The 25,758-nt window shown below is 35.1% G+C and overlaps 2 protein-coding genes across 2 annotated transcripts in view; both read left to right on the top strand.

Moving 5' to 3' along the window:
• The first annotated feature begins 303 nt into the window (after positions 1-303).
• LOC128670240 (dynein regulatory complex protein 9-like) lies at positions 304-7,844 on the top strand. The gene is made up of 9 exons (XM_053745752.1): positions 304-462; positions 608-705; positions 2,268-2,329; positions 2,561-2,642; positions 5,292-5,438; positions 5,643-5,748; positions 6,042-6,218; positions 6,706-6,837; positions 7,637-7,844. Exons 3-9 carry the CDS (start codon positions 2,269-2,271, stop codon positions 7,835-7,837), a joined length of 906 nt encoding a protein of 301 aa, XP_053601727.1. The 5' UTR covers positions 304-462; positions 608-705; position 2,268; the 3' UTR covers positions 7,838-7,844.
• Positions 7,845-10,221: 2,377 nt separating this feature from the next.
• Positions 10,222-25,758, top strand: part of LOC128670080 (uncharacterized) — a 31,897-nt gene continuing 16,360 nt past the window's right edge. The window contains exons 1-2 of the mRNA XM_053745451.2: positions 10,222-10,458; positions 13,941-14,143. Coding sequence (XP_053601426.1) covers positions 13,947-14,143 — 197 coding nt within the window. The 5' untranslated portion in view covers positions 10,222-10,458; positions 13,941-13,946. The remainder of the gene's footprint in view (positions 10,459-13,940; positions 14,144-25,758) is intronic.

Genomic DNA, 25,758 nt, shown 5'->3' with positions numbered 1-25,758 from the left:
GTTTCCAAAACTTTATACAGAAAAGTAAAAGAGACCAATTTTAACTTTATGTTTCTCTCCAAGCTTTTAAATAAAACTAATTAACACTCAATTATGAAAATATTATGACAGGTATAGGTAGATTATTAAGAAACCATTTCAAAACTTCTACAGGAGTCAAGCCCCCAAAAGTTATAACTATAACGTGTGTTGATACTATTTCAAATTGCTTCCTTTTTGATATCATCATTATTGATCAAACGATATGACTTATGGTTGCTAGAGTATCAGTCTGTGGTATTGTTAGAACAAAATAATGTAGAGCAAACAACCGTTTGACTATGTTGCTATTTCTGTGGTTAATTAACATTATCTTTGAAGTTATATCTACGTTTACGTAAACAATGTGTCCATAATAATTTTGACACTGGTTGACTTGGTCGATACAACTTGGTTTGAACTTGCAAAACTAAAAATATTCAGGTAAAATTGGGGGTTTGTTTTTACCGCACTGTCTCCTGCTTTATTACAATTAAGCATATCTAATTAACATTTTATAATATTAATTAGTTACTAAGCCAGTACCTGAGGGACCTCGGTGTTGATGAGACCCCGCTTACCTTTACAGATCCAGGGCTTAACAATACGACGCGACTTCCCACGAACATAAAATTAATTTTATTTGGGAGAAAAGTAGGTATCAACGGAGTAACTGAGTAACACCAGGTAAGATACCTAAGTATTACATTTATTTAGAACTAGCTGCGCGCGGAATTATGGGATATAAAGCACCTTATATGTTATTCCAGCTTATATTCTGCCCGTGTAGCAAATTTTATAATAATCGGTCATTAGTACATTTTTTGTGAAAAGAGCTACAAACAAACAAACATACATGTGTATGTACACACATCCTGACATTCGCATTTATAATATCAGTAGGATATTGAGTAATTGTGCCTAAAATTCAACTTCAGGAGTTGAAGCCGAAGTAGTCAGGTATTTATTATATTGCTTATTTTATGTACTTATAAAATATATTTTGTATAACCATTATTAGGAATTTAAAATTGTAAGCAAGTGATACTACATACACACAGTAACATTTACTGTGGGCGAGTGTGGAGTCCTGAAACACAGGATTTTCCTAGCTTAGTCTCCAGTCCACCCCCTTATTAAATACAACTGATGTAATTTGAATTATGGTGGAAACAAACTTTTTTTCTTTTCTTTACATTATTAGTCGTAGGTACTGCTACGAAAACTGCCTAGGCTTGCTAAAAATGATGGCCGGATTTAAAAATTTAATTGTATAGTTATTATATACAACTACATATTACAATAAATCGGACTTGGAGCACATGAATAATACGATGATAACAAGATAGCTACAAACTTTAGCAAGGGTCGTCCTCTCCTTATTTGTGTTCGTAACGAAATTTTGGCACATACATATATAACAATATTACATACAACTGAATAGGATTGAATACTGATTGTCATTGTTTATGTGTTAAATTGAAGTTTACACATGAGACGCTCGCTGTTATCATGCATTAACTACTTAACATTTTTTCGTTATGTACTCAAACTGAAACGTATATTTATTTAGTTACTAAGGCAATTTTTAATTGTGCTTTACGCCTTTAAGTACAAGTAGATATAAATACAATTTACGAAATCGGCCTAAAATAGCTATAATATATAGATATTGATAACTTTCCTATAGCGTTTAAGCTAATCAGTCTATGCTATAAGTTTTTTCTAAATTACCATCTGACCATTGCGGCCAATTTATAACTTTTACCAAAGAACGTCCTAGCGGGGAAGTAATTACATGCAGACCAATCACCAACCATAATATTTGCAAATTTAAAAGTCCATTACAGAATAAAATGTGTTCAGTCACATATACTGGCACCAGTCCTAATGATCACTATAATATTTTATTTAGTACTATTTCTGGAGTCTTTACTGATACTTTTAAACAAAAAAAAACGAAAGCGGCATAACAAATTAAAGTTTAATGAATGGGCTACATATAGGTCTTATATATATCTTTAATATATATATATATAAGACCTATATTTGTTAATTGACGTCCTTGGAGAAAAGGCTGCGGTGAAGTTTGTTGCGCCGCTTCTTCTTCACTTGCGCTTTGGAAGCCGGCAGTAGACTTAGTTTAAGTAATTCTTTTGACGTCAATAAGTGATGTATATCATCCTAAATTGAATAAAGAATATTGAATTTGAAAATAAGATTAATATTTGTAAAATGATGTTTTTCAGCATGGAAGATCTGTTATTTGCCTTGGTTTTAGAGGTGTCTTTATTGCAGTTAAAAATTTTAGGTAAGCTCTTTTTATGTTTACTATGAGAAAGATGACAACTTGGTAAATACCAGACATTGAATAATGGCAAAGAATATTCTGGGTTAATTTACAAAAAAAATATTTTGGTTAAATAGTTATGTTTTTGATCGACGATGCCACAGACAGACATATAGATATATACACAAACACGTCAAACTCTCCATGTTAATACTATCGCCATCTGCTGACTGTTACAAACATCTATTTCAGAGGGTATCACACAGCTAACACAAAGAGGGAATCCCGTCAGTAAGGGCGAAAATGCTCAACTTGATAAGCTTACGAGAGACCGGTAAGTTTACCCATACTCTTCGGAGATGGCGCTGCTATATTAATGCAATATTAGGCACTAACCAATAAAATATTGTAAGAGAGAATCTAGAAATTATGCCAGCTACACAATATCGCCCTACTCAGACAGATGGCGACGCAAATGAATGAACATAGCGTAGTTTGTATGAGAGCTTTTATTTATTAACAGCCTATATCTAAATAAAGTAAAAGATTCCAACACGACCTCACCAAATAAACTTGTATCTGACAATGGAATCATTACAGATGAAAAAGAGATGTGCGAGTTCTTCAACGACTATTTTTCTACAATAGGTGAAACTTTGGCTAATGAAATACCACAAAAATACCACAAAGACAACATCTTTAACGCTGCTAGCCGCCCTCCGAACCCAGACTTGCACGATCTCTCGAATTTTACACCTGCATCAACTGAAGAAGTCGGAAAAATTATAGATAATTTAAAAAGTAACACTGCCTCGGGCATAGATGGCTTAACTGTAAGAACAATTAAATGTCTAAAAAATCTCATATTGGAAAATTTGACCAACAGTATAAATAAATGTTTGGAACTGGGCTTATTTCCCGATAGTCTAAAGATAGCAAAAGTTACCCCAATATTCAAAACAGGAAAGAAAACAGACCCTAGTAATTACCGCCCTATCTCAGTCCTGCCAACTATGTCAAAAATCTTTGAAAAAGTCTTATATAACCGTCTTGAATCTTACCTTGCAACAAAAAACATTATATCTAGTAAACAGTACGGTTTTAGACCAAAATCTAATACGCTTTCTGCAACGGTTGATATAATTACAAAAATAAAAACAAATATAGATCAGAAACAAATAGCCATGGGAGTATTCATAGACCTGAAAAAGGCTTTTGATACCGTAAGTCATAAAATACTTTTAAAAAAGTTAAATTCCATAGGTATTACTGGAACTGCGCTCAGTATGTTCAAATCTTACCTATCTAATCGGCGTCAAGTAGTCAGAATTGGAAACCAACATAGCCAAGCTAAATCTATCACATACGGTGTTCCGCAGGGATCAATCTTAGGTCCACTGCTATTCCTCATATATATAAATAATATTCATGAAATAGGCTTGAAGGGTGACGTCACGCTTTACGCTGATGATACAAGTCTTTTTTATTTTGGAAACTCAGTTGACTCTGTGATCTCGGACGCTCAAAGTGATCTTGACTTATTAAATCAATGGTTCCAGTTCAACCTATTGACAATAAATGTTCTGAAAACCAACTACATCATATTTAAAGCTAAAAATAAAAAAATTGACAATCATCAACCTCTAAAAATAAATGGAAAACCTATCAGTAAGACAAACCAACAAATTTATCTCGGCCTTCTGCTTGATAACCAACTCACCTGGAAACCACATCTAGAAAAGATAAAGTCCAAACTATCATCCCTTACAGGAGCTTTGCGTGTAATTGTAAAATGCCTACCTAAAAATACGCGATACTGTATCTACAACGCCCTGGTGAAGCCTCACATTGATTACCTTATTCAAATCTGGGGTACAGCAGCCAAATCCCATTTAGATGTTATCCAAAGAGCTCAAAACAAATTAGTCAAAGTGCTTTTTCACTATCCATTTCTAACTTCTACAAAAAAGATATACAAAGAAACCAATTTACTAAATATTACTCAATCGTACATATATTTTACATGCCTTTTAATCCGAAAAATACTAACTAATGATATTCACAGCGAAATAAAATTTACAAAAAAAAGGCAGATACATAAAATGACATTAAGAAGTGCAAATGACATTGTTTTAAGAGCGCCTAGAACAAATTATGGCAAGAAAACTATTTTGTTCGAAGGAGGGCAACTATATAATAAACTTCCTAAAAATATCAAAGAAGCCAAATCAATGTATTCATTTAAAAAACTATTAAAACAATACATCAGTAACAACTTTTAACCCACTAATTACTAATTACTTAAATGCTAAATAATGTGTATATATATGTATGTATATATGTGTATATATCTATGTATATATATCAAGTTTTGTGCGTATTGTTTGATTAAAAAAAAAAAAAAAACCCTACTTAATAATATACTTGCCTAAAAAGTAAAATTAAAATAAAACATATCATTTTCATTTATAATATTAAACACATGTATAATTTTTTGGTTAGGTTTTATATATCTAAATGTTCATAAAACATAAACCTCACGCAGTTCCAAACACGATGCGACGATGTCTCATCTAGTACGGAGTCGCAGTCGTACATCTTTGTACGCATCTTGTTTACCGGCCATCTACTTACCTATCTACGCCCGGCGGTGCAGTGGATTGACATTTTTATAAATTTGTGAGGGTACCGTGCGACAACTACTTGTGTTCTCGATGTCTATGTACGCGTATCACTACTTATGTTAAATTATGTATGTTCTCATGTAAGTGAATTTTTTTTTTTGTAATTCTTTTTGAGAATAAATGTCTTAAACCTACCGCTATAAAAAACCAGCAATGTATGCCGAATCCGTAAAAGTTTGTTGCCAGCAATGTATGCGAAAATGTATAGCCGGCATTATCTTAGTTTTTTGAACATTCAATAATTATTCTTTTATCTATGATTTCAATATATCTTTTTTAAATACGATTGTATGACACAGGGCGTTTATAAAGGACGCGCTGAGAAGCACCCTAGTCGAGGCAGCGGAGAAGGGACAGTGGAATGCCCTGCGAAAAGCAGTGGAACTGTTACAGAAGCGGGCTTCAATGATAAACACGTTGAGGTTGACCCACGATCGGCTAAAAGCGTAAGTAAAAAACTGAACAGTTATTTTCTTTCTTCAATCTACAGTTAGTATTTTTACCAATCTTCTTGTAGTTTGTTGATGGAGAAAACTCTATGAGAAATTAATTTTATCACGAGTTAGATTCATCATTCTTTTTAACAATTATGTGACTACAATATTTGCCGACTTCCAAGCAAACTTCAATGCAGATAATCTTTAATACAGGGCTCTTCAAGACACCACAGCTGAATTGTTGCGGAAAAGGAATCAGTGGGCACAAGATCTTCGAAATGCTGATAATAAAATAGCACTTCTGCGAGATAAGATGAGGGTATGCCAAGCTTTAATTGAAAATTGACTAATAAGTAAAGTGAAAACAATACAACAGCATTTTATTTTTGCTCCATAGTAAATACATGTGTTCGATTCGTGTACAAACTCCTGTAGAACGAGTAAGATTTCTACCACCGGGACATACAAACCATCGGCGATCATATATATTTATATAAAGCTGTCATTTTTATTAGAGTTGATAACAGGTTAGGTACCTTTAAATTATTAACGAAATATAGCTTGTATATAAGTTGATTTTAAGACAATAATAACACAGTACCTAACCAACAGGACGACCTCCAAAATGCGAAGGCCCGTCTTTGTTATGCTGACAAGTGGATATTGGCCCGGACCGAGTCACACGAACTGCAACTTCAAATCCAGACGCAAGGTCCGCCACTCCCGCGTCCCGACCATGAGCAACGAGTCCACGATGAGTTGTTCAAGGCATACGAACTTCAAATAAAGGTGAAATTGATAAGTATTCTCTCTGTCTCACTCTCTTTATTTCATTCGCGCGTGCTACAATTGATCAGTTCCTAGGGTATTTTTGGAAGACACGGCTTTGATTTCACAACGGGCCGCTTAAAATTCAAATAATTTATCAAAATATTCAGAATATTATTCAGAAATTAGACCTTCACACCTTCGGCACTTTTCTCGTCAATTTTTGTATTTATACTTATTTCTCACAAGCTACAAACTACTGGCATTTCGGAACGACCACTGCTGAGAAGAAAAGCCGAAAGAAACTCATTTGAACAGTTGTCATTTGAACAGCTTACCTGACTTCAACCCCTTTTTAGAACTGCTATTGTTGCATATCAGCTGCAAGGCTATTTCCAATCGTGTAATATCCACGTTTTATTATAAGGGGCCACAACCAACACATGCAATCTAAAAACACTTACTTATTGTACGACCTAAAATTATTTACTTAGTTATATAAAATAAGGAGCGTGAAACTGGATATGAATATTGGAAGGAGCGTTACGTGAAGGACATAGCAAATATCAACTCGCGGCTGATGGTCAAGTGCGAGCAGCTTCGGGCGGCCATCGCGCGCAGAAAAGAACTACAGAAACTGGTGAGCGCCTTCAATTAGCTCTATTTATTACATTACTTTGAAAATTTCAAAGAGAATATAACGCCTAATAAGATAACGGGAATAACTATAACGTAATAAAAGGAAAAAAATCTATTTCCAGGTAGAAAGATACTATATATATGCGTATGATTCAAATTATGCTCAAATATTTTTTTACAAACATTACTTTTTTAGCATTATAGGTATGTAAATACCTACTCACGTAAATGCCTAATTGAAAAGTGCAATAAGCGGGAGATGAAAATTTTAAATCAGTTAAAAATTAACGATTTTTATGTGCTGTATCGTTGCTATTATTGTTTATTGATTTGGGTTATGGTCCCTCTCGCTCACAAAAAGTCTGGTCCGCGAAACTATCATTTTATCATTATGTCTGGTCTCGTTAAGCTCGCCAAAATGCAATCGTTTGGAAAGTCGTAAAAAAGAGTAATTTGACTAGTTGGAAATTAGTATTGTACCTAGAACATTTGCGTACATACGTAGAATATATTTTAATAGCTAGAAGGTCACTAGCACTTTAAGCTCTTGTTTTCATCTAACTACCACCACACTTGCTTCCGGTGAAGGAAAACATCGTTAAGATACCTCCACACTGGTTGATTATTTAACTTGTGTGTGAAATGGAGAAGGCAAAGGCAAACCAATCCAAAGTGTCAAGAAAGTTATTGTGTGTGTTTTATTCAACGTAATAACCACGTCCTTCAACCATGAGGAATAAGACTATGAAGTAGAAAAAGTAGGTGATCACTACTAATCGAAGGGATCTTAATTTTTTCAGTATGATCTCCACGACGGTGAAATGCGTGCTTGGTTGACGTTCAAGAGAGAGAGAGCGGCGCGGCTTGCGAGGGAGAAACGCGTCAGAGACGCTGCCACCCGCATCCAGGCTTGGTGGCGAGGTGTTATGGTGCGATGCGGACTGGGCCCGTTCCGATCCTTGCGCACAGCCAAAAAGTCTGCTAAGGGGAAGAAAAAATAATTATTAAGTATGACATTAGATTATGACTGATGAAATGAAATAAAAATATTGGTCATATAAATATGTATTGTCATTATTCTTGAGGCAAAATGTAACAATTTACGATTTAATATTTGTATTATTTTGGTTATTTCCGGATTAAGATACATGGTGCAAGGGCGCGGTGCACCGGGGCGCTAATTTTTAGGAGCGGCTTGTCTGTTACCCCTTTCTTCTGCTCTTTACCATTTTGTGACTCAAAAGACTGAACAGGTACCTATTTCGTTTCTTTTATAATTCCCACCAAACAAAATATGTCTCCAATCTACTTGAATTTTCGTATGTAATCCTTTCATACACGAATAAGTACCAAAAGTACCATTCAGGTACACCAAAATCACCGAGAAGGTCGCCAAAATATTGAAAATGTGTTTGTAATATGAGTGGGCGTAAAAAATCACGTGCTTCTTCTGACTTTTTGGAGGAATTGGGAGAGGACAAAACGAAGAACGAGCCAAGAAAGAAAACAGTCGAAACGGTTATTCGGCACCAAACTAAATATAAATAGTGCCAAATACAAATAGTGGAAAAGATGCCAAACACGTCGAACACCAAAAGAATATTCGACTTTTAACAGTTTAGGTACAAAAATCTCATACTCTATTTAATAAACGCGCCAAAAAGATTTTGTCATTGGTTTTCTTTGCCAAATCTGCCTGCTGTCAAATATCAATGTCACAATTTGAAGCCACAATTTGATTGTGACAGAACTTCTATCCAAGTATTACCATTATTCATAAAATTACTAAATGGTAGTATTACGGTAGTAAACATGTAAATATGAATGCGTATATAGACATTAAGGTATCCATTATATACTGGAACATCATTTTGGTATCCGAACGAACGATGATGAAATGTAGCATTCTGTAAACTTTTCAAAATGACGAAATAAATAGCATAATAGTAAATTTTATTTTCATTTTTCATGTAAGTGACAAAATGTCTTTAAATCCACGGAATAATGAACTTCACATGGAAGGGACGTGTGAGCCGGGCGCGCGTGCCTTGTAAGAGCGCGAAGACTTAACTCGGCTCAGTCCAAACGCAGTCGATTTGTGGTTGCTAACGCTTTGTGACGCCTGTATCTGGCATGTTCGATTACAAAAAAAGCACACAAAATGACTCGATGTTCTATTCTGGAGTGCAAAAACAATTGTGGTACTAAGAACTTATCTGGTATTTTCTATCATCGGTAAGTGGTTATTTACTTTGAATATCATTATTTTATATTTCGGTAATAAATATTTCCAATGAACTAAAAAAAATATTTGTGTGAATGTAAAATGACTTGTATTCCATGATAAAATCTAAAATCGTATAACGCTTGGTCCGTACGCGCCCTCTAACGTTGAGTAGCTACACCACACGTAACCCCACCACCTATTTGAGTAGCAAGCACAGTTCTAGAAAAAACGAATGAGCGAATGTGAATCTCAACCTTAATATCTTTAGAATAAGGTGAAATATTATGGACATATTATTTAGTGACATCTATCATCGAATAGCATAACTAAGTCAACTGTAATGACTTATAGCATGCAGTTAGAATTCCGACATCTAAGTGTTATCGCTATCCACTTGCTAACTTCGACTTTATAGTAAGTACAATATGATTGGTATTCCTTTATTCGTAATAGTCGTTATGTCTTTTTGACTTCACCGAATTATGCCCGTTCTCATTGGATAATTTTCAGTGTGCGTAAAATGTAAATGTGTGAGTTTGACGACAGCAGTTCTCATATGAATTATCAAGCCTTGGCCTTTCCATTTGTGTTTATTTTTCCGTGTTTAAATCTAATCTAAGTTCACCTAGCGTCTTTTCCATTTTAAGAGTTATACCTACTCTTGCCGGTTGACATTAACCGTTGCCGCTGCCATTCGTGTAAAATGGTTAACAAATATTAAGAAACATTTTAAAAAATTTGGAGAGTCATTTGCATGGAAATCCATGCACTAAGACTCCAAATTTTTTTTATAAATATATTCATTTTTACAATTATTTATGGAGCACTGCGGATATTTACCGTTGGAATGAACGAATGTTATTAATTTAAAATAATATAAAATAAAAAGATGCAAGTCGAGAGTGGATTGTGTATTGCATATCCTATGCCGATACAACGAATAAACCACATTGAAATATGGAATAGAATAGAACTACAGAGAATATTAATGTCTCGTGGTAGTTAAACTTAATAAGTTAGAGGCAACACTAAAAACCTTCCATCTCTTTCATATGCTCGATTCTGTCTCGCTTTGACGCTGGACGCCAGTTTGACGTCGGTAGGCAGACAACTGTCAAGTGTCAAATCGAAGTAGTAATCAATTTTCATTCATGTGTCAGTTCAGTAGTGTCATTATTTAGTACCACGCCACGAGGTGTGTATTGTTAATCGGTGTAGTGTAAACGTGCGTGCATTTTTATCGAATTTATAATTTTGTGTATTAAATAAGTGACTCTTACAAACATTACATAATCAAAAATAACTAAATTTATACTAAGTGCTCTACAATGATTTGGAGTCCTTTCATTGATACAACGAATTCTTAGAAGTTGGATTTTATGATTTGTAAAATTGGTGAGTAATATTTTCTTTTTATTTTGTACCATGCCTTAAATTATTACTTTTTTTCTATTATATACTCGTTTATAATCCTGTTATAAATGGAATCTGATGGGTGAAAGTTTGTAATTACAACAAATGCACAAAATAAATAGGTACCTACCTACTATATGTTACACTAATTTTTAGTTGCTGTCGTGTACCATTGTGTGTCTTTTCATAAAATGGATTTTATATTCTTGTACGTATAAATATAGCATTTATATTTCTATTACTCATGTAGGTATTTCTTCAAAGGCAATAAATATAATACGAATTATACAACATATACCTAACTTTAGCCTACTTTGGAATACATTATTAATATTTCTATCCTGAAAATTCTCAGAAGTGGATATAACTTCCAAGAAGTTCAAAATTAGCTTATAGATAATTCAAAAATACTTTATTAGATGCAAATAAGTACCAACCATATATACCTAGATTTATTTAAATAGTAAATGGCATGCATAAAAATATGTTTTTTTGCAATTTGTTATCCATAGCATTATTGTTTATATAGTAGAAAGTATAGATTTGTTTTATTATTTTCTGAGACAACAGGTGATTCAATTCTGTTCAGGGAAATGTCATAAAACAAAATGGGTGCATTTATATGGTGATTTTATTTACATTTCATGAAATTGCCTCTGTATATCATTTAAAAAGGTTTATGTATCTCCAGTAGAAAAAGCCGACCAAGAATATATGATATAAGGAGTGTTGAAGGATTATGCTAAGAGGTCTGGTTTTGAAAATACCACTACTATATTGGAAGTTTTATTTTGCATGTCTGTTATAAAATCCTGTATAAGTTATTGCAAAATTAATAACATTGTATTGTATCTGGCAGGCTGGCAAAACAGTATCTAAATTGAATACCTAGTTGCTGACATTATTAGTTATAATCAATGCAAGTAAATTATGTATTATGACATCCATATCTTATTTTGAAGATAAGTATTAAAATCTTGATTGAAAATAGGTATTTACTGCACTTTACAAATAAAGTCAAAATGCAAATAAATTATTTTTATTAAGATTCTTCAATAAATGATTTAACTCTATTCAGAGATGCTTGATATCTCATTCAGACAGGAAGACTACAAATGATATGAAAAGACGACATCAAAAGTGATGAGAACTTGAGGAAGCATCAAGAATATTTCGTTAATAGGTTGAAAAGAAAAAGAGATCAACTACAGACATGAGATTTCTGCGCTGATTTGATCTCAATTCGCAGTACGAATCCCCCATCTAGCGCGCGTTGCACAGATCGGCCGACTTGTATTACAAGGAGAGTAGCGGCGGCTCGAGTGATTCTTGCAATTACCGCCTTACAGCACACATATCTCTTGGTAATTTGCCGCTTCTGCGGTGATCGGCTTCTCGGAACCTCATTGCATCAACGTTGCACCGAGCGAGCGATTAACGCACTAATTACCGCTCGCTATATGCCACATCGTGTTTACAGAAAAGGATGTGATAGCCTGTTCTCTGTTCTATATAGCTAGGTGTCTGTTGATTACTGTTTGCCAGCGTCGTGATTTATTTATTGGAGTAAATTAATGTTGTGCACATTACTGTCTTCCTACTTACCGAATACGGACATGATTCTATGGAATGGTACAAGCAATATTAAACAATCGCTTCTCTTAAATTGAACCGGATGCATGTATGTAATTAAGTGAAATAAACATTAAGCCTCCCTAATCTAAGATCACACGTAACCGAAACCGCAATGACGGCAATAATGTTCCGGTAATGTAAACCCTAATTAGAAAACATATCTATAAATAATAATATGTTAGAATATTTTAATCTAGTTACTCTCTGTCTAGATAGTAGGTACATATATTTTCGTTTCGCCCAGTAAAAATGATAAATACTCCAAAAACATCATTCAACTTCACAAGACAAGTGAGATGGTCTTTTATTTGTTCTGTTTTGTTACGGAAGCAATAAGACCATCTCACTTGTGAGTATATATTATAGGATTCTGTACCACTAACTTTACCAGCTTTTGTTTTCATATTGACGGACACCGCTGCCGCCGACAGCTATATTATTTTTCTCATCTGATTCCATTCTCAGCTATAATGATCGAAAGCCATAAAGTTTTTACAAAATTCGTCATGTATTTTAGAGGCCCCGGACCCCGGGCCCCTTAGCCCTTTTTGGTATTGTTGCCTATCAGCTACATAAAGGCTTAGTCGTCTCGTACGACATCCAAGGCAGCTATTTTATTCCTCATTAAATTTATATTATTCACCACTAGGCCATAGGTTTACCATAGACAAAAATAAGGTTTTACTTATTTTTCAATAAAAACCTAAAAAATTGTTTCCATTAAAAAGGTTCTCAGAAAAACTTCTATATGAACTTACTGATGGTTAAATAAATGTAAACATATTCAATGAATTATGAAAGTCACCTTGTTGAAAGCAAGCATGTTTGAGAAGATAAGATAGGTACCCAATTATTGCAGAATATTCTTAAAAATACCAAACTGGAAATATTTACGCTAAGTAGTACCTATCCATGTACAACGCATTTCATAAATCATGAAGAAAAGCACTCTCACAAATCATTTTTTTTATCGGCCTGCACTTGACCGCATTGCTATCAGAAATACTTTTCAATGATGTATTAAAAAAGTGGCAATTCCATAGTCATTAAGTGTAGTTATTACATTTCCTAGAAACTAGGACCCAGTCACTCGCCCGGTCACAATATTCAAAGAAGGTCATCGGTTAGTCAATATATGTTCGGCATGTAGGTCAAATGAAAATTTCTAATTCAGGCTCGAACAGTTTAAATAATCTACCTAATTAGAGATTTCTTAGTGTTACCATCCCATCGTAACAGTTCAAATGTTCTTGTATTACCTCTCGCGGAATATCATCGTTGGCTTATAAATCACCTAAGAGAGACAAAGCTAATCAAAGTTCCTAATTAATTACAAATTCGTTGCTATTAACGCCTCATAGAAATCTGCACTAGCGGGTAACTTGACGTGGGGTTGACTGTACTACGTATATTAACTAAAGTGTAAATGCTGAAATCGTGACTAGTCTTGCTATTGCTACTTTACTAAAACGTCGACAAGTCCTAATTTTGTGCCTACCTACTCATAAGAAACTCGTGGAAATAAGTTCTTACTTACAGTAGGTAAGTATTTATTTCCAAGTAGGTAATTCGTAATTCTATTAATGTAATTATCCTACATCCCGGGGCTGGGTCGGTTGAGCGTGACTCGCGACAGTTAATTTTTTATTCCATGAATCTTACTGTAATTTGAAATCTTGCTTTATAAATCTTAACATCTATCAGTTCAAGGTTTTACTCGTAATTATAAAGAATCCGTACACCTATCATAAATCTGCTCATAGTAACTCTTATTCCAAGATAACTAAGTATATTTTAATTTAAATCTTTCAAAAACGTTTGTCTTCCAGGTCATAATGTTGGTCCTGGCAGCACTGTGTGTGTTCGTGGCCCCGACCTTCGCCACGGCCAGCTACTACTGCTCCGTGAACACTTTCAGCGGCAATTCCTCGGGGATGCACTTCACCAAGGAGCCGGTCTCACGCGAGTACGGATTCGAAGACAAGTTCAAGAGCATTCATTGTTGCGTCAAAGGCTACAGGAGCATTGAATGGTAAGTGCTGCGAAATTACTTGCTATCAAAATTTTTTTGATGCTATTAAACAGAAACATATTCAAAATGTGTTATTGTCTACTTTGTTATTTATACATACATATATACAAAATTCACCACTAACTGAAAAAAATGGATCAAGATTCACGTTTGTCCGACAAAATTAGCGGTCTAGTTTAGTAGTAGTGGTTCCATCGTCGAAGGTTTATAAAGAAGTGATATCGTAACATGGCGCTTAGCGTTTCGGCGGCTTTTTTATCAATTAATGATAATATTTACAAAAACTAGATAATTTCACGAAGATTTAATCAATTTACATATGTAGTATATCTATTAATACATAATGAACAATTTAAGGTAGGTACTTTCCGAAACCCAGTCCTGTAATGTGACGACATCGATTAAGTTTTGGCCAAACAGTTTGTTCAGGTTGCAAAATTATTACAGTAATGCGGTTTCTACACATCCCAAAAAAAGATTTCGTAGTCAAAGGACTCTCAACATGTCTTCTACTAATTGTACTGTAATGGTGTTGTTAGGTTTGATATCTTGTTATCGACGTCTAGTATGTATTCATAGCAGTTGGTAGTTTTGAATTACATTCAGTGATAAATATTCATTACACTTCGACACGTCAATTTAACAACCAGACATGTCTTTGTGGCTAACAATATTTTTGTTTTAGTACAGTTTAAAAAATAAGCGTTCATAAATATTATTAAACGAGGCAAAATAATGATGACCATTTTTGCTCGCTTTGACTGCGGCGATCCTATTAAAGTTGAATTAATTTTTGAACAAAAGCTAGGTTTTCTCACAGATCGTATATATTCAGGGTCCAATTATGGCGGTGTTCAATATTTCATGCATGAAGTGCGTATCACACGGACAGAAAAAGCTGCCATGAGTGTCGGACAGGTGTGAGTTGGACGAGTAGCGAAGTTTCTTGGAATCGGACGTCCATTGTGTGCGCGAATTTATCCACGTGATAATGCCCGCCCGTCTGTTGTGATATAGGTATACATTTTGATAAATTACACATAATTTACAAAAATAAAAATGTGTCATTCATATCACGGGAATATAATGCACTAAAACAATCATAGCTTTGGTATTTAGCATAGTTATGAGACTCAATCTTGATGTCAATGATGATGGCATAGGGGCACGTACCCCCTGATAAGGTATTTATATAATTTTATCATCAAAGACATAATAATAATGTCAAGTATTTTAATATGTTTTATTTTATCATCATTAATGATTAATGATGACTCATATAAGTAATAGCTAATACTGTATTACACAAAATGATACACACACCTTAGTAGGACCCCACTGAAGCCGTCGACATTTCCAGCCGAAAATATTAACTTTCTCTGAGTCTCGGCCGACCTTTACAAATTTCTCGGAAAAAGCCTCCCAACAACGTCAGAAATTACTGTTATTGATTTATACTACACGAACAAAGAAAGCACCTAGTCGCCATCATGCGTTATATCTATTATGTTATTTTCTTTATAAATGTCGTCGCCAACATCAGGGGGGCTACCATAATTCTCTTAACGCGAACCGCTTTACGACCTAAACTGAACTGCATCGAAAATTCGTACCATCAACTTATTTTTTAGTATGAATGCGATTCAGGTTCCTAAATTGAACTGAGTTGCATTGGAATCGTTCTGTAAAAGTTGATGCTAGGCCTGCAGAGTGTACTTGATAGCCCAATAAATAAAAGTCGAATAAGAATATAAGAATGTGGAGCTAATTAAACACTTCAGAGACGTGTTTCATAATCATAACAAGCAACAACTCTTTTTCTTCTTTTAAACACTAAAAAGTCTGTTGTCTCGTTAAAACTTAAATTCATTAAAAACGACGTGGACGTCAGTTTTTGTACTCCTCTTGACCGTACATAGTTGTCGGTGTAGATCTCAAAGGTTTTGTGAGTATAATGCGGAGCGCATCAGTATACGCGCCATGATTGCACCTGGTGCGAAAACAAGTACGTTTCTCAGAATCGGTGATTGCCAGTCGTTATGCCGCGCTCCTCCTGCCTCTCATCTCCCCTGCTGATATTCTATCTGTAAGAAATATTATTACTCTAATGACTCGAGGTATGCTAGTTTATAAATCGAATACTTAATGACCAAATGTTTAAGTATGATTTATTGCAAATCTTGCTTGTTCAATGGAAACCCTGAAAAAGATTCAAACATTTCATAGATTTGCTTTTTATAATGTCTGTTTCAACCTACGTGGCAATTTCCTTCTTGATCCAATCTTACAAAGTTTTAATGAACAATGAAATTCTTATCCACAACATAAACTTAGCTTAAATGGGGATAAAAGGCTTTGTTATCGCTGTGGGCCAAAAATAGCAATTACATAGTTTTATATTGCATAGGCTACCTATTAATTTGAAACCTCCTAATCAAATTCGAAAACAAGTCCTGTCGAGACATGTCTTTGTACCCTAAATTCTAGATAGTAAGTTTAAATCTTTGTAGGTAGAGCTGGTATTGGATTGACTAAATTCATCTGCGTGACTCACACCCGCCTGCGATATGAAACTATTGCCGCCTGGCGGATTATGTCATTATCCACTTGTTACTTACAGAACATACATAATCAACAAGGGATTTCTGCGAAAAATATTATTTTGCAACAATTTGTTTCTCTAAGAACAAATTTTCTGAGAAGTGTTCTGATGTTAGTATGTTTCACACTACCAACCGATATTTTACTAAAAATAATGCAGGATCCTTTTTTTTTAATAATATATTTTTTTAAATAAATAAATCTCGGTTGGTAGACTGGAATCTACTGAGACCCCAGTATCGCTACCTCGATGATGGGAATTCTCCAAAAGATACCGATTTTAGACTCATCTATTCAAGAACCATGCAAGATATGTTTGCTAACCAAATAAATATCTAAGTTACAAGAAACAAATCATACAAGAAATGTGTCGATGTAAACCTATCAGCGCCCACGTCTAAAATTTTTACGAGTAGTAGGTCTGCTTCACGTCATCATTTCTGCTTCACGTCATCATTTCGCCATAACGTCTCGAATGCGCACGCACGTGATAGTTTACTTACCGGAGACAATTCTCAGAAGTACAATATTTGTTCGGAATGATCCGTTTCCTAAAATATTTTACAATATGATTCTAGTACTTGTCAATGAATAAACAGTAAGCTAGTAACAAATATTTGTAGGCATTACAACTAACTCTATGTTTTATTATTCTAAAACATACTTATGGAATGAAGCTAAAGTAATTAGTTAATCTTTTTTTTATCGTGAATTCGTGAGTCATGTTTTATTAAACAGTCAATCCCAATATCTTTTGAATTATAATCATTATCAACATTATTCAAGTGGAAACAAGGACTGTTAAACACTTGCCTAATAAGCATGGAGATCACTGTTGTATATATTTGTTGTTAATTGTGTTGAGGTCCTTTCTGTCTTTCAATCATTCTGGTTTAGAGTGCAAGATCGGACCTCGCTATAAATCCCTCGATGCTGCACACTGCGGAACTGGTTGTCGCTTCGCCTGGGAATTTCATTTTATTACCCCACTTTTACTTTTATGTCACACACTGTTTCCCATGCTCTTGACAAATGGGCATTTGTTTCCTCAGAACTATTAAAATTTACGGGATATTGGCATTAGCAAAACAAGTTGTTGATATTTTAGCACACACTTCTATTAGCTATGGCCACAGGAACAAACGGAAACTTTTATTTTGATTTTGTATTTATGCTTTCCTGTTCATGTTAAAATTATCAGTTTTCGGAATGAATTGCATTGCTCGAACAAAAATACACGTTTCTCAGAATAGTATCGATTCGCAACGTTTGGGTTATCAGATAATCAGATTTGTTTAAGAAAATGTGTCGTCAATTTCCAGTAAAGTCGGCGACAAATATTGATATCGCGTATGTATGTAGACTTGTTCTGGCTGGACCAATACGGCCGGAGTACCGTTGCCGAGTTCATTCTTATTTGGTTGACAAAGGGCCACACCGGTCATGAATACACGAGCGGCGTACCTGGGCATCGGTGACCGGTATCTGCTGCGAAGGTATCGCACGTCGCCGCAAACCTGTATTGTGGCGGTTCCCGGAAGGTCCTTTGTTGCGAGCCGCGGCCTCCCCGCGCTGCACTGCTCCTCGCCCTCCCCCACACACACCTAATGCCTGCAGCGGAGCCGGCTGCTGCTGGACCATGGGAATACTGGCAATGATGACGATCTGCTTTATTATTTTCTGGAGCGTGTTCGATTTACACCGAGTAAGATCGTTGATAACTTTGTAAGTACAGAGGTAAACTTAGATAAGAAGTGCATCCTATGATGAAAGCAAAATACACAGAAAGTTCTTAAAGAAATCCATATCTACAATTCGAATTGCTTGTAATGACGTGTCAATAGAGTCATTTATAAGTAACCATTCCCATCCCAAGACATTAATGAAGATCGCCATAAAAATTACAAAACAACCAATAGACATCCCATTCGATGAACAAAAAACAACAGACAGCTTGTCCTGACATGCTTCATTTGTTGATCCGATTTATTTAAAGGAGTCGTTTTAAAGTTGTCGTGTTCAGGTATTTGGTCACTTTGTCTCACAAATTCGTTTATTGACATATCGGATTACGATCAAGGGTTTGATTATATCGAACTGGTTGACACGTGATCTTTTCGACCGCAATTTTGCGAATGGTATATGAAAAGTTCATGAAGAGGTAAACTAAAGATACAATGTATATTCGAGTGAAATGGAGGTCGAGCTCAAAGCCCGCGAGCCTTTCACAATGGTCCGTTTATCTGTCGTATTGATCTTCCTGCGCTGCTTACCATTCTTTTTTTTTTTCGTCCAAGCTTACAATTCTTTTATAAACATTTTTTGTACACATATTTCATTGTAGCTGTTAAGCCGGCGCAGGGGGTGTCTCGTGTGAATAGGGACCTCAATTATACTGTATTGTCCCAACAGGAGAGCTGCTGCTCGAAATCGAATGATGTTGTTTATGTAAGCGATGTCACGGTTTATTGCTCGCTACTTGACTATTAACACTCTCCTTTTTAATGGGGTTTAGACGAGTTGTACATATTATAATAAGCTTAAGGTCTTTTTTAGCTATTTATAAAGATCTTGTCAACTACCTATTTCTAGAAAACTGCAAACATTCATACTTATATTGTTCCTAACTTTTTAATCAGTAGACATCATGATGATCAACGATGTTATCACCACAAGTATTGGCAGATTATGAAGAGATTATCAATATTCAAAAACACCAATTATTTTTAATTCTTTTATAATTTTGTAGCTTTAGTAAAATTCAATATGGTCATCGAACTTTTCAAAGATCGTGAAATCTGATCCGAGCCTCATTCATGAGATCGTCCTGAGAAAACAGCCAAGAGCTAGGGCGTGTTGCATTCCGAGACAAAATCAGAATACCGAACAAATTAATAATCGTAGTCACCTACCTGGCTGTCTGGCCGGTTGGTGTTTCGGGGCTTGGAATAACGATGACGTTATTGATAATGATGAAATACTGGCATAATACAAATTGGAAAACGTATGGTCCAAGACCTACACTAGGATCATACGAGTGAAAAGATAAGACTTTTTATGGATCCTTTTTGACTATTTCATTACTTTTAGATCTGTTACATTACATGTCACTTGCATGATTGATAACAGCCTCCTATATACATAGATGAAACTAAATAAATACCTACTTAAAACTCTTTTAAAAGTTCTCTTCAGCATAATTTTTATGATCACATTTCACATGAAATAAAACGGTAATGGCAATTAGTCATTCGGTGTTTTATTTTCTCGGAACAAACAATTGAACGTCGTCCGTTCAGTCACAATCACGAAGCTCAATGTCGATAAGTACAGAAGGGTAGTTAGATCTTCATAAATTTTCTTTATTTTGAGATCTTCATTAAACTTTTAACGCGTTTTGCGAGTGGAATAATCGATTATCTTCAGCTAGTCGAGGGTAAGTACTAGATAGATTCCATATACATACATATATATTTTCATTTTCTGTTCCTATTGAAATAAACGGCGAAAGAAATATCACATTGTCATCGACTATAATAAATGGCATACTGCATAACCACCGGTGTTGTAAAAGAGTATCACATCTAGTCTTGCTGTGCCTACTTCCCTGGTCTTCTCACGTGTTACACTTCTACGCTGTCTTTTATGCTCCAGTGCACATTATATCGGTTGTTGGAAAGTTGGTGATGATTTGAGGCGGAAATGTCAGTTTGTTGAGATCGGGTGGCTGCCGGCCGGCTTCGCTGCGTTCACACGCTGGTGTTGCCCACTGTACAAATAGCCACACTTATCAAATAGATGATGTTTACATGACATGGTTCGCTGACTTGAATGCCTTGTCATCATTCACGTTTACTTCATACTCTCTAACACACGCTTCAAGTAACGGAACCAATTCGTCGTTAGATGGAGTAACAGTACATAGTTTACTATCATCTCTTAATGCGATCCAGTTCAGGACCTAACTCATCTGCATCATAATTATTTAGAAACCTTCATGTTCAAATCAAAAACAATAAAGAGAAAATCTAAATGTCTCTATTGTTAATACGCCACTTGAAATTTGATAAAATAATACATATGAATGTGGCATCTATATTGATTTTACGGTGCTTGAATATTTACGGACATCACATCACATAAATGTGGAATGTACTTTTTGCCAGACACAACGCATGCAGAATGCTTGAGTTAAAAGAATGGAGTATGGAGAGTACAGAAATTACATCCAATTTTATTTCTGCCGATAACGAGATAGGATATGCTTACAAAACGGCTTTCCAAAACTCCGGGCAAGATCCATCCCTCAACCTCTACTAGAATTAAGTGGTTGAAGGAAGATAATTCAAATAATTAATACATAATAATCAAAATCTTTGTGAGGAGATATTTATCATACACTTAAAAACAGAACGTAATGTGGAAAGAAACATTATATCTTAAGAATGTATGAAATGAAAACACAGTAACATCACAAAAAACAACGTATATCCAATTTTGCTAAGGTGAATGCTTCTATTTCCAGGTAGAAAATTACCATAATACATAAGTTAGACTTTGGACTCATTTTATTTTAACAGATCGTGCGCAGTCACTGTCTGGCTCTAAATACTAATTCAGCTACGTCGCATAATTCACTTACATATAACAATAAAGATATTGCACTGGCGTCGATCGCATGGATTTTGAGAAATGTGTCCGGAGAGCTCGTTATATGGTCTGGGCACGTCCGACGAATGGCTTCATCGGGAAAATTAACATTCGGGCTGCATCTCGATTCCCGACACAAGTCGAAGATTACTGATAGATACGACAATTCATACAAAGCACACGTTTAGAGAAGAATGTTGCAGGCCTGGTGGAACTATGACATTTTTTAAATAGTTTAGATCGATTCCCGGTCACAGTGAAAAGATTTATTTTCACACACTGTGTGGAGTGTCAGAACAAAAGAAAGAGCTCTTTATCCCAAAGTAACAGTGACACACTTTGTATATTTTGTAATTCTGGCGCTTCGAATAATGTGTTCTTGAGTTGTTGCCGCTAAATCCTACTGGCCTTCCAATGCGTCGCGTCGGCGGCGATCCTCTCGTGTCGCCCACATAAACGCAAATATTGAATCCCAGTTCTCAGACCTCCGGCGAGGTGTCGCGTTCTTAGTGTCTACAGAAAATATGAGCATTGTTTTGCTGAGATTATTTTTTATGATTTTTCTGCGATGTATTTTCCACACTAGTCGAGAAATGTAGATGTGTTTACTCCTTGATAACATAGGCATAACTTTATTGGGAATCATACATAGAAATTATGTAGGTAATACATAGATTCTATTTATTATCATGATAATAATATGGTCATGCTAAAATCCTAAAGACATCCTTTTTATTTGTACTATTAAGTATACAGATAATGTTACCCTAACTAACAAATAACAGCTAGTAAATAATTATGTCGAAACTTATTCGAAGGGTTTATATTAATTTGATAAAAGGAGTCGAACCTTTTAAACACACATGATTTACCGAGTATGAACCAACGTAATTGATAATAAAATATTGTGGTTAATATTACATCTAGGTAATATGACAACTGTTCAAATTTAGTGGAAGTGTCACAGGCAAGTCCGGCCAAGCCAATTTATAGCGACCGGCGCGTGAGTCATAGTCATATCACCTCGTGACGTCATATGTTGATCCAGTTTTAGAAAGATCTGCTTTGAGTGTTATATTTTGACTTATACAAACATTACAAAAGTTAATAGTTGATAAAGTCGTAAAATAGATTCAAAATTACTGCAAGTTCGAAATCGCCTTGTAATGCTTACCTGCATTGGAAATTTTTTCAATGGATAACATTGAATTGATTACACTTAAACATTCAATAAATTTATGCAAAAGAACTTTAATATAGCACTTGTCCTCAAAGAAGTCAAACAAATCGTTAGCGTAGATGTTTTAATTGCAAAAGTTATTTCAATAATAATGAGAGTGTCATGCTCGTAATTTACATAAGCTTTGCGGAGCGATCATTGTTCATTATAATAAGTGTGTGCCGAGTGCCGAGCCGGTTTTCCAGTACGGGAAATTATCCTAATTCAAGGTTGCAGCCGCATGTTGCAACACAAACAAGTAGTGTACTGGATATACACGCATGTATACCTGCACTATCCAGGGTATACTGTAACTCTAACTGAATTGTTGAACTGAATATCCAACGATACCTTACAATATCTGAAAAAATGTCCCACTGTTTACCAAATTTGTATGTATGTAATGTATATGTCATAAATATACCCTCAATATATTTAGAATGTTAGATTATTTTTTTTAAAAGCCTTAAAATAAATCGGTGCCCTATTTCCATACGAAGTATACAAGTCATTCCTGTATTATATATATTTTATGTCACATGCGAATACAAAAACGCTTCAGTTAAAAGCTTTAATGGATATTAAAGTCATTACTGAAATTGTTTATTGGAAAATACAATTTGTCCATCGTGAAAAAAATGGTACCTACAAAAAACATTTTTCTCGGAGTCATTTGTTCATTAAGTACTGAGTGATTATCTTGTTAATTGTGATCAATTATACCTTTTATTTTGACTACTTTGATGAAATGATGATGAATTATAATTTAAATAATAAATACTTTATTATCCTTCTGTATTACTAGCGATAGAAATATTATTTCAAAAAAGCATGAGATCTCTGGAAAGGAAACCGATTTTTCTCGGTATGAAAGGCGGAAACCTGTCAGTGATCGGATTTACAAAGAGGTATTAGTTAGAAGAAAAAGATGGATATTATCATTAGTAATTGCACATTCCATTGAAGTCGTTCGCTTTTGTTACATTACACGATTTCTCATGTTTAGTTCACGGCGCGCTTTGTACGATGTGCTTTTTTTTAGACAAACGGATTGGTCTTATTCTGCTCTCAATCACGCAGATGTCCTTCTGATCGACTAATATTTCGAACAACAAGAAAACATGTTATATCTCAATCACCACGTTGTCTCTGGTATCTCAATTCGACATTTTTGTCTCTGCCTATTCTAAGCTATCATTCTGTGGTTCGTACGTTCTATATCGAATACTAAAACAAGAATACATATATTTTTGGATTGATCGTCATTTCACGTGTTCAGAAACGCCGACAAACGGCATTCCCGCCGGGAATAACGCATATAAGATTAGTAGGTACCATTTGCTACTGAGAAACCTAATTGCACGAGTGAGTCGGCCGATAGCGACCGATTAGCCAGAAGACGGTTGCGTGCAGCTAAGATCTGCAGTCCGCGCCCCGCGCCTGCGCCTACGGTCCATGTAGGATGCATGCAATCACGCACATACATGCTTACATGACAACTTATGTTTGTTTGCCGATGCATCAAGTGCAAGGAATTAGTAGGTACTTACTAAATCCATGATCAAGTGTCTATTGCACGAAATTATTCATAGACACCTAGCCTAAACTTTCTAGAAGTTGATACGATGTAATCAAATTTTGACCCACTTAGTTGTTTCGAGCTAACATTTTGCACACGTTTGTTCTTACTGTTCCTATAAACATTTATAGAATCTGTGGAAATGTTCGTTATAGTTATTTCGATTTGATATTTATTGAGTTAGTAATAAATACATGAGTATAAAATAATAGCACTAAGGAATCGTTATCGCACGCATTTCCAAGTGATTGTTATGCGGTGGCCGTGCGCCGCCCGTCAGTCCACACCGGTGGCCAACTCAAGTAACCACATTATGTCTGTCTGAATAACTTAGCTCAAATTACATTATATTGAAATAATACTTATGTCTCGTAAATAAACCATCTCGTCTCATTATTCGCTTCCATTTGCTATTGAGCAACTAGGTAACATGAGGTCAGTAAACCTCGTCATATTCATTTATCTTTTGTTGTGATACATATTTTGAACGATATTCATTAAATAATTATTGTTACTAACCTACATTGGATCGAGTCACTACTTGCACGATTTTAGACCAAGTGCATGATAGACAATAGAAAAATAAACGACCTGGAACAACAACCCTTGCAGCACTTGAAATCAATACACTGTTCGTATGAATGTTACGCAAACGTCTAGTTTCACATTTCTCATCCTGATCCAATATCATTTTGTGTGAAAACACTTTTATGGGTTTTATTCAGGACCTCTTAAGAGTTTTTAAGAGGATCTTGCTCGCACTCTTCGCTAAGCCTGCTTAGCGAATAGTACGCATGTAATATTTGTATAGTTTCTAGGAATACCTACTATGTTTTAGTGGGTTTCGTATAACTTCGTGGAAAACTAATTTTCTTTTTAGAATGAAAAGGCTATTGTTAATATTTAAACATCGATATTACTATTTGTAATATATTTCTAGCAACAACTAGGTATTACGTCTGCATGATCGAACGTTTTCTGGCTTGTAAATCGAGAATTACATCGAACTGCATCGTATTTAGTGTAAATGATCTTTTTTGTACCAGTTGTATTGATTTCCTTTAATTTGACTTTTGTTCCATGTATGTTAATTCAGTACCAGAAATCGATCTGAGTTAGACGAAGAATGCGTGCCATCCAAATCGATCATTTAACGCACCGGGCGCGCATAATGAAACAGTCATTTCCGGCCAGTTCGTGGAATAGAATATATTTAATATTTCGCACAATCAAGTGGACGACGAGCACGCATCACTACAAAACACTAAAGTCAGAGATAAAACGCTCCATACGGTGTGCTCTATAAATGTTAAATACACGAAATCTATGTATTGCACGGAATTCACATTGGCGTGTATGAAATTCATATTCAATAATAAATATTAGGACAAATGTGTGATTGTGTGGGGCTAGCCCCAAAGTAAGATCGAGACTTGTGTTATGGGATACTAACTAAAATAGCATATTTTATAACAAATACATATATAGATAAGCTTCCAAGACCCGGGCCAATCAGGAAAAGATCATTTTCCATCATGACCGGACCGGAGATCGAATCCGGGACCT

This window comes from Plodia interpunctella, chromosome 5 (assembly GCF_027563975.2).
Source record: "Plodia interpunctella isolate USDA-ARS_2022_Savannah chromosome 5, ilPloInte3.2, whole genome shotgun sequence".
NCBI classification, from domain to species: Eukaryota; Metazoa; Arthropoda; class Insecta; order Lepidoptera; family Pyralidae; genus Plodia; species Plodia interpunctella.
The sequence above is the reverse complement of the archived record's forward strand: the minus strand, read 5'-3'. Positions and strand labels throughout refer to the sequence as shown.

Bases quoted from the DNA above. Each gene is read 5' to 3' on its own strand.
- LOC128670240 (XM_053745752.1), top strand. From the start codon at position 2,269: ATGGAAGATCTGTTATTTGCCTTGGTTTTAGAGGTGTCTTTATTGCAG. The intron at 2,330-2,560 runs GTAAGCTCTTTT...CATCTATTTCAG, and splicing joins ATTGCAGTTAAAAATTTTAG to AGGGTATCACACAGCTAACA. The intron at 6,219-6,705 runs GTGAAATTGATA...ATATAAAATAAG, and splicing joins CATACGAACTTCAAATAAAG to GAGCGTGAAACTGGATATGA.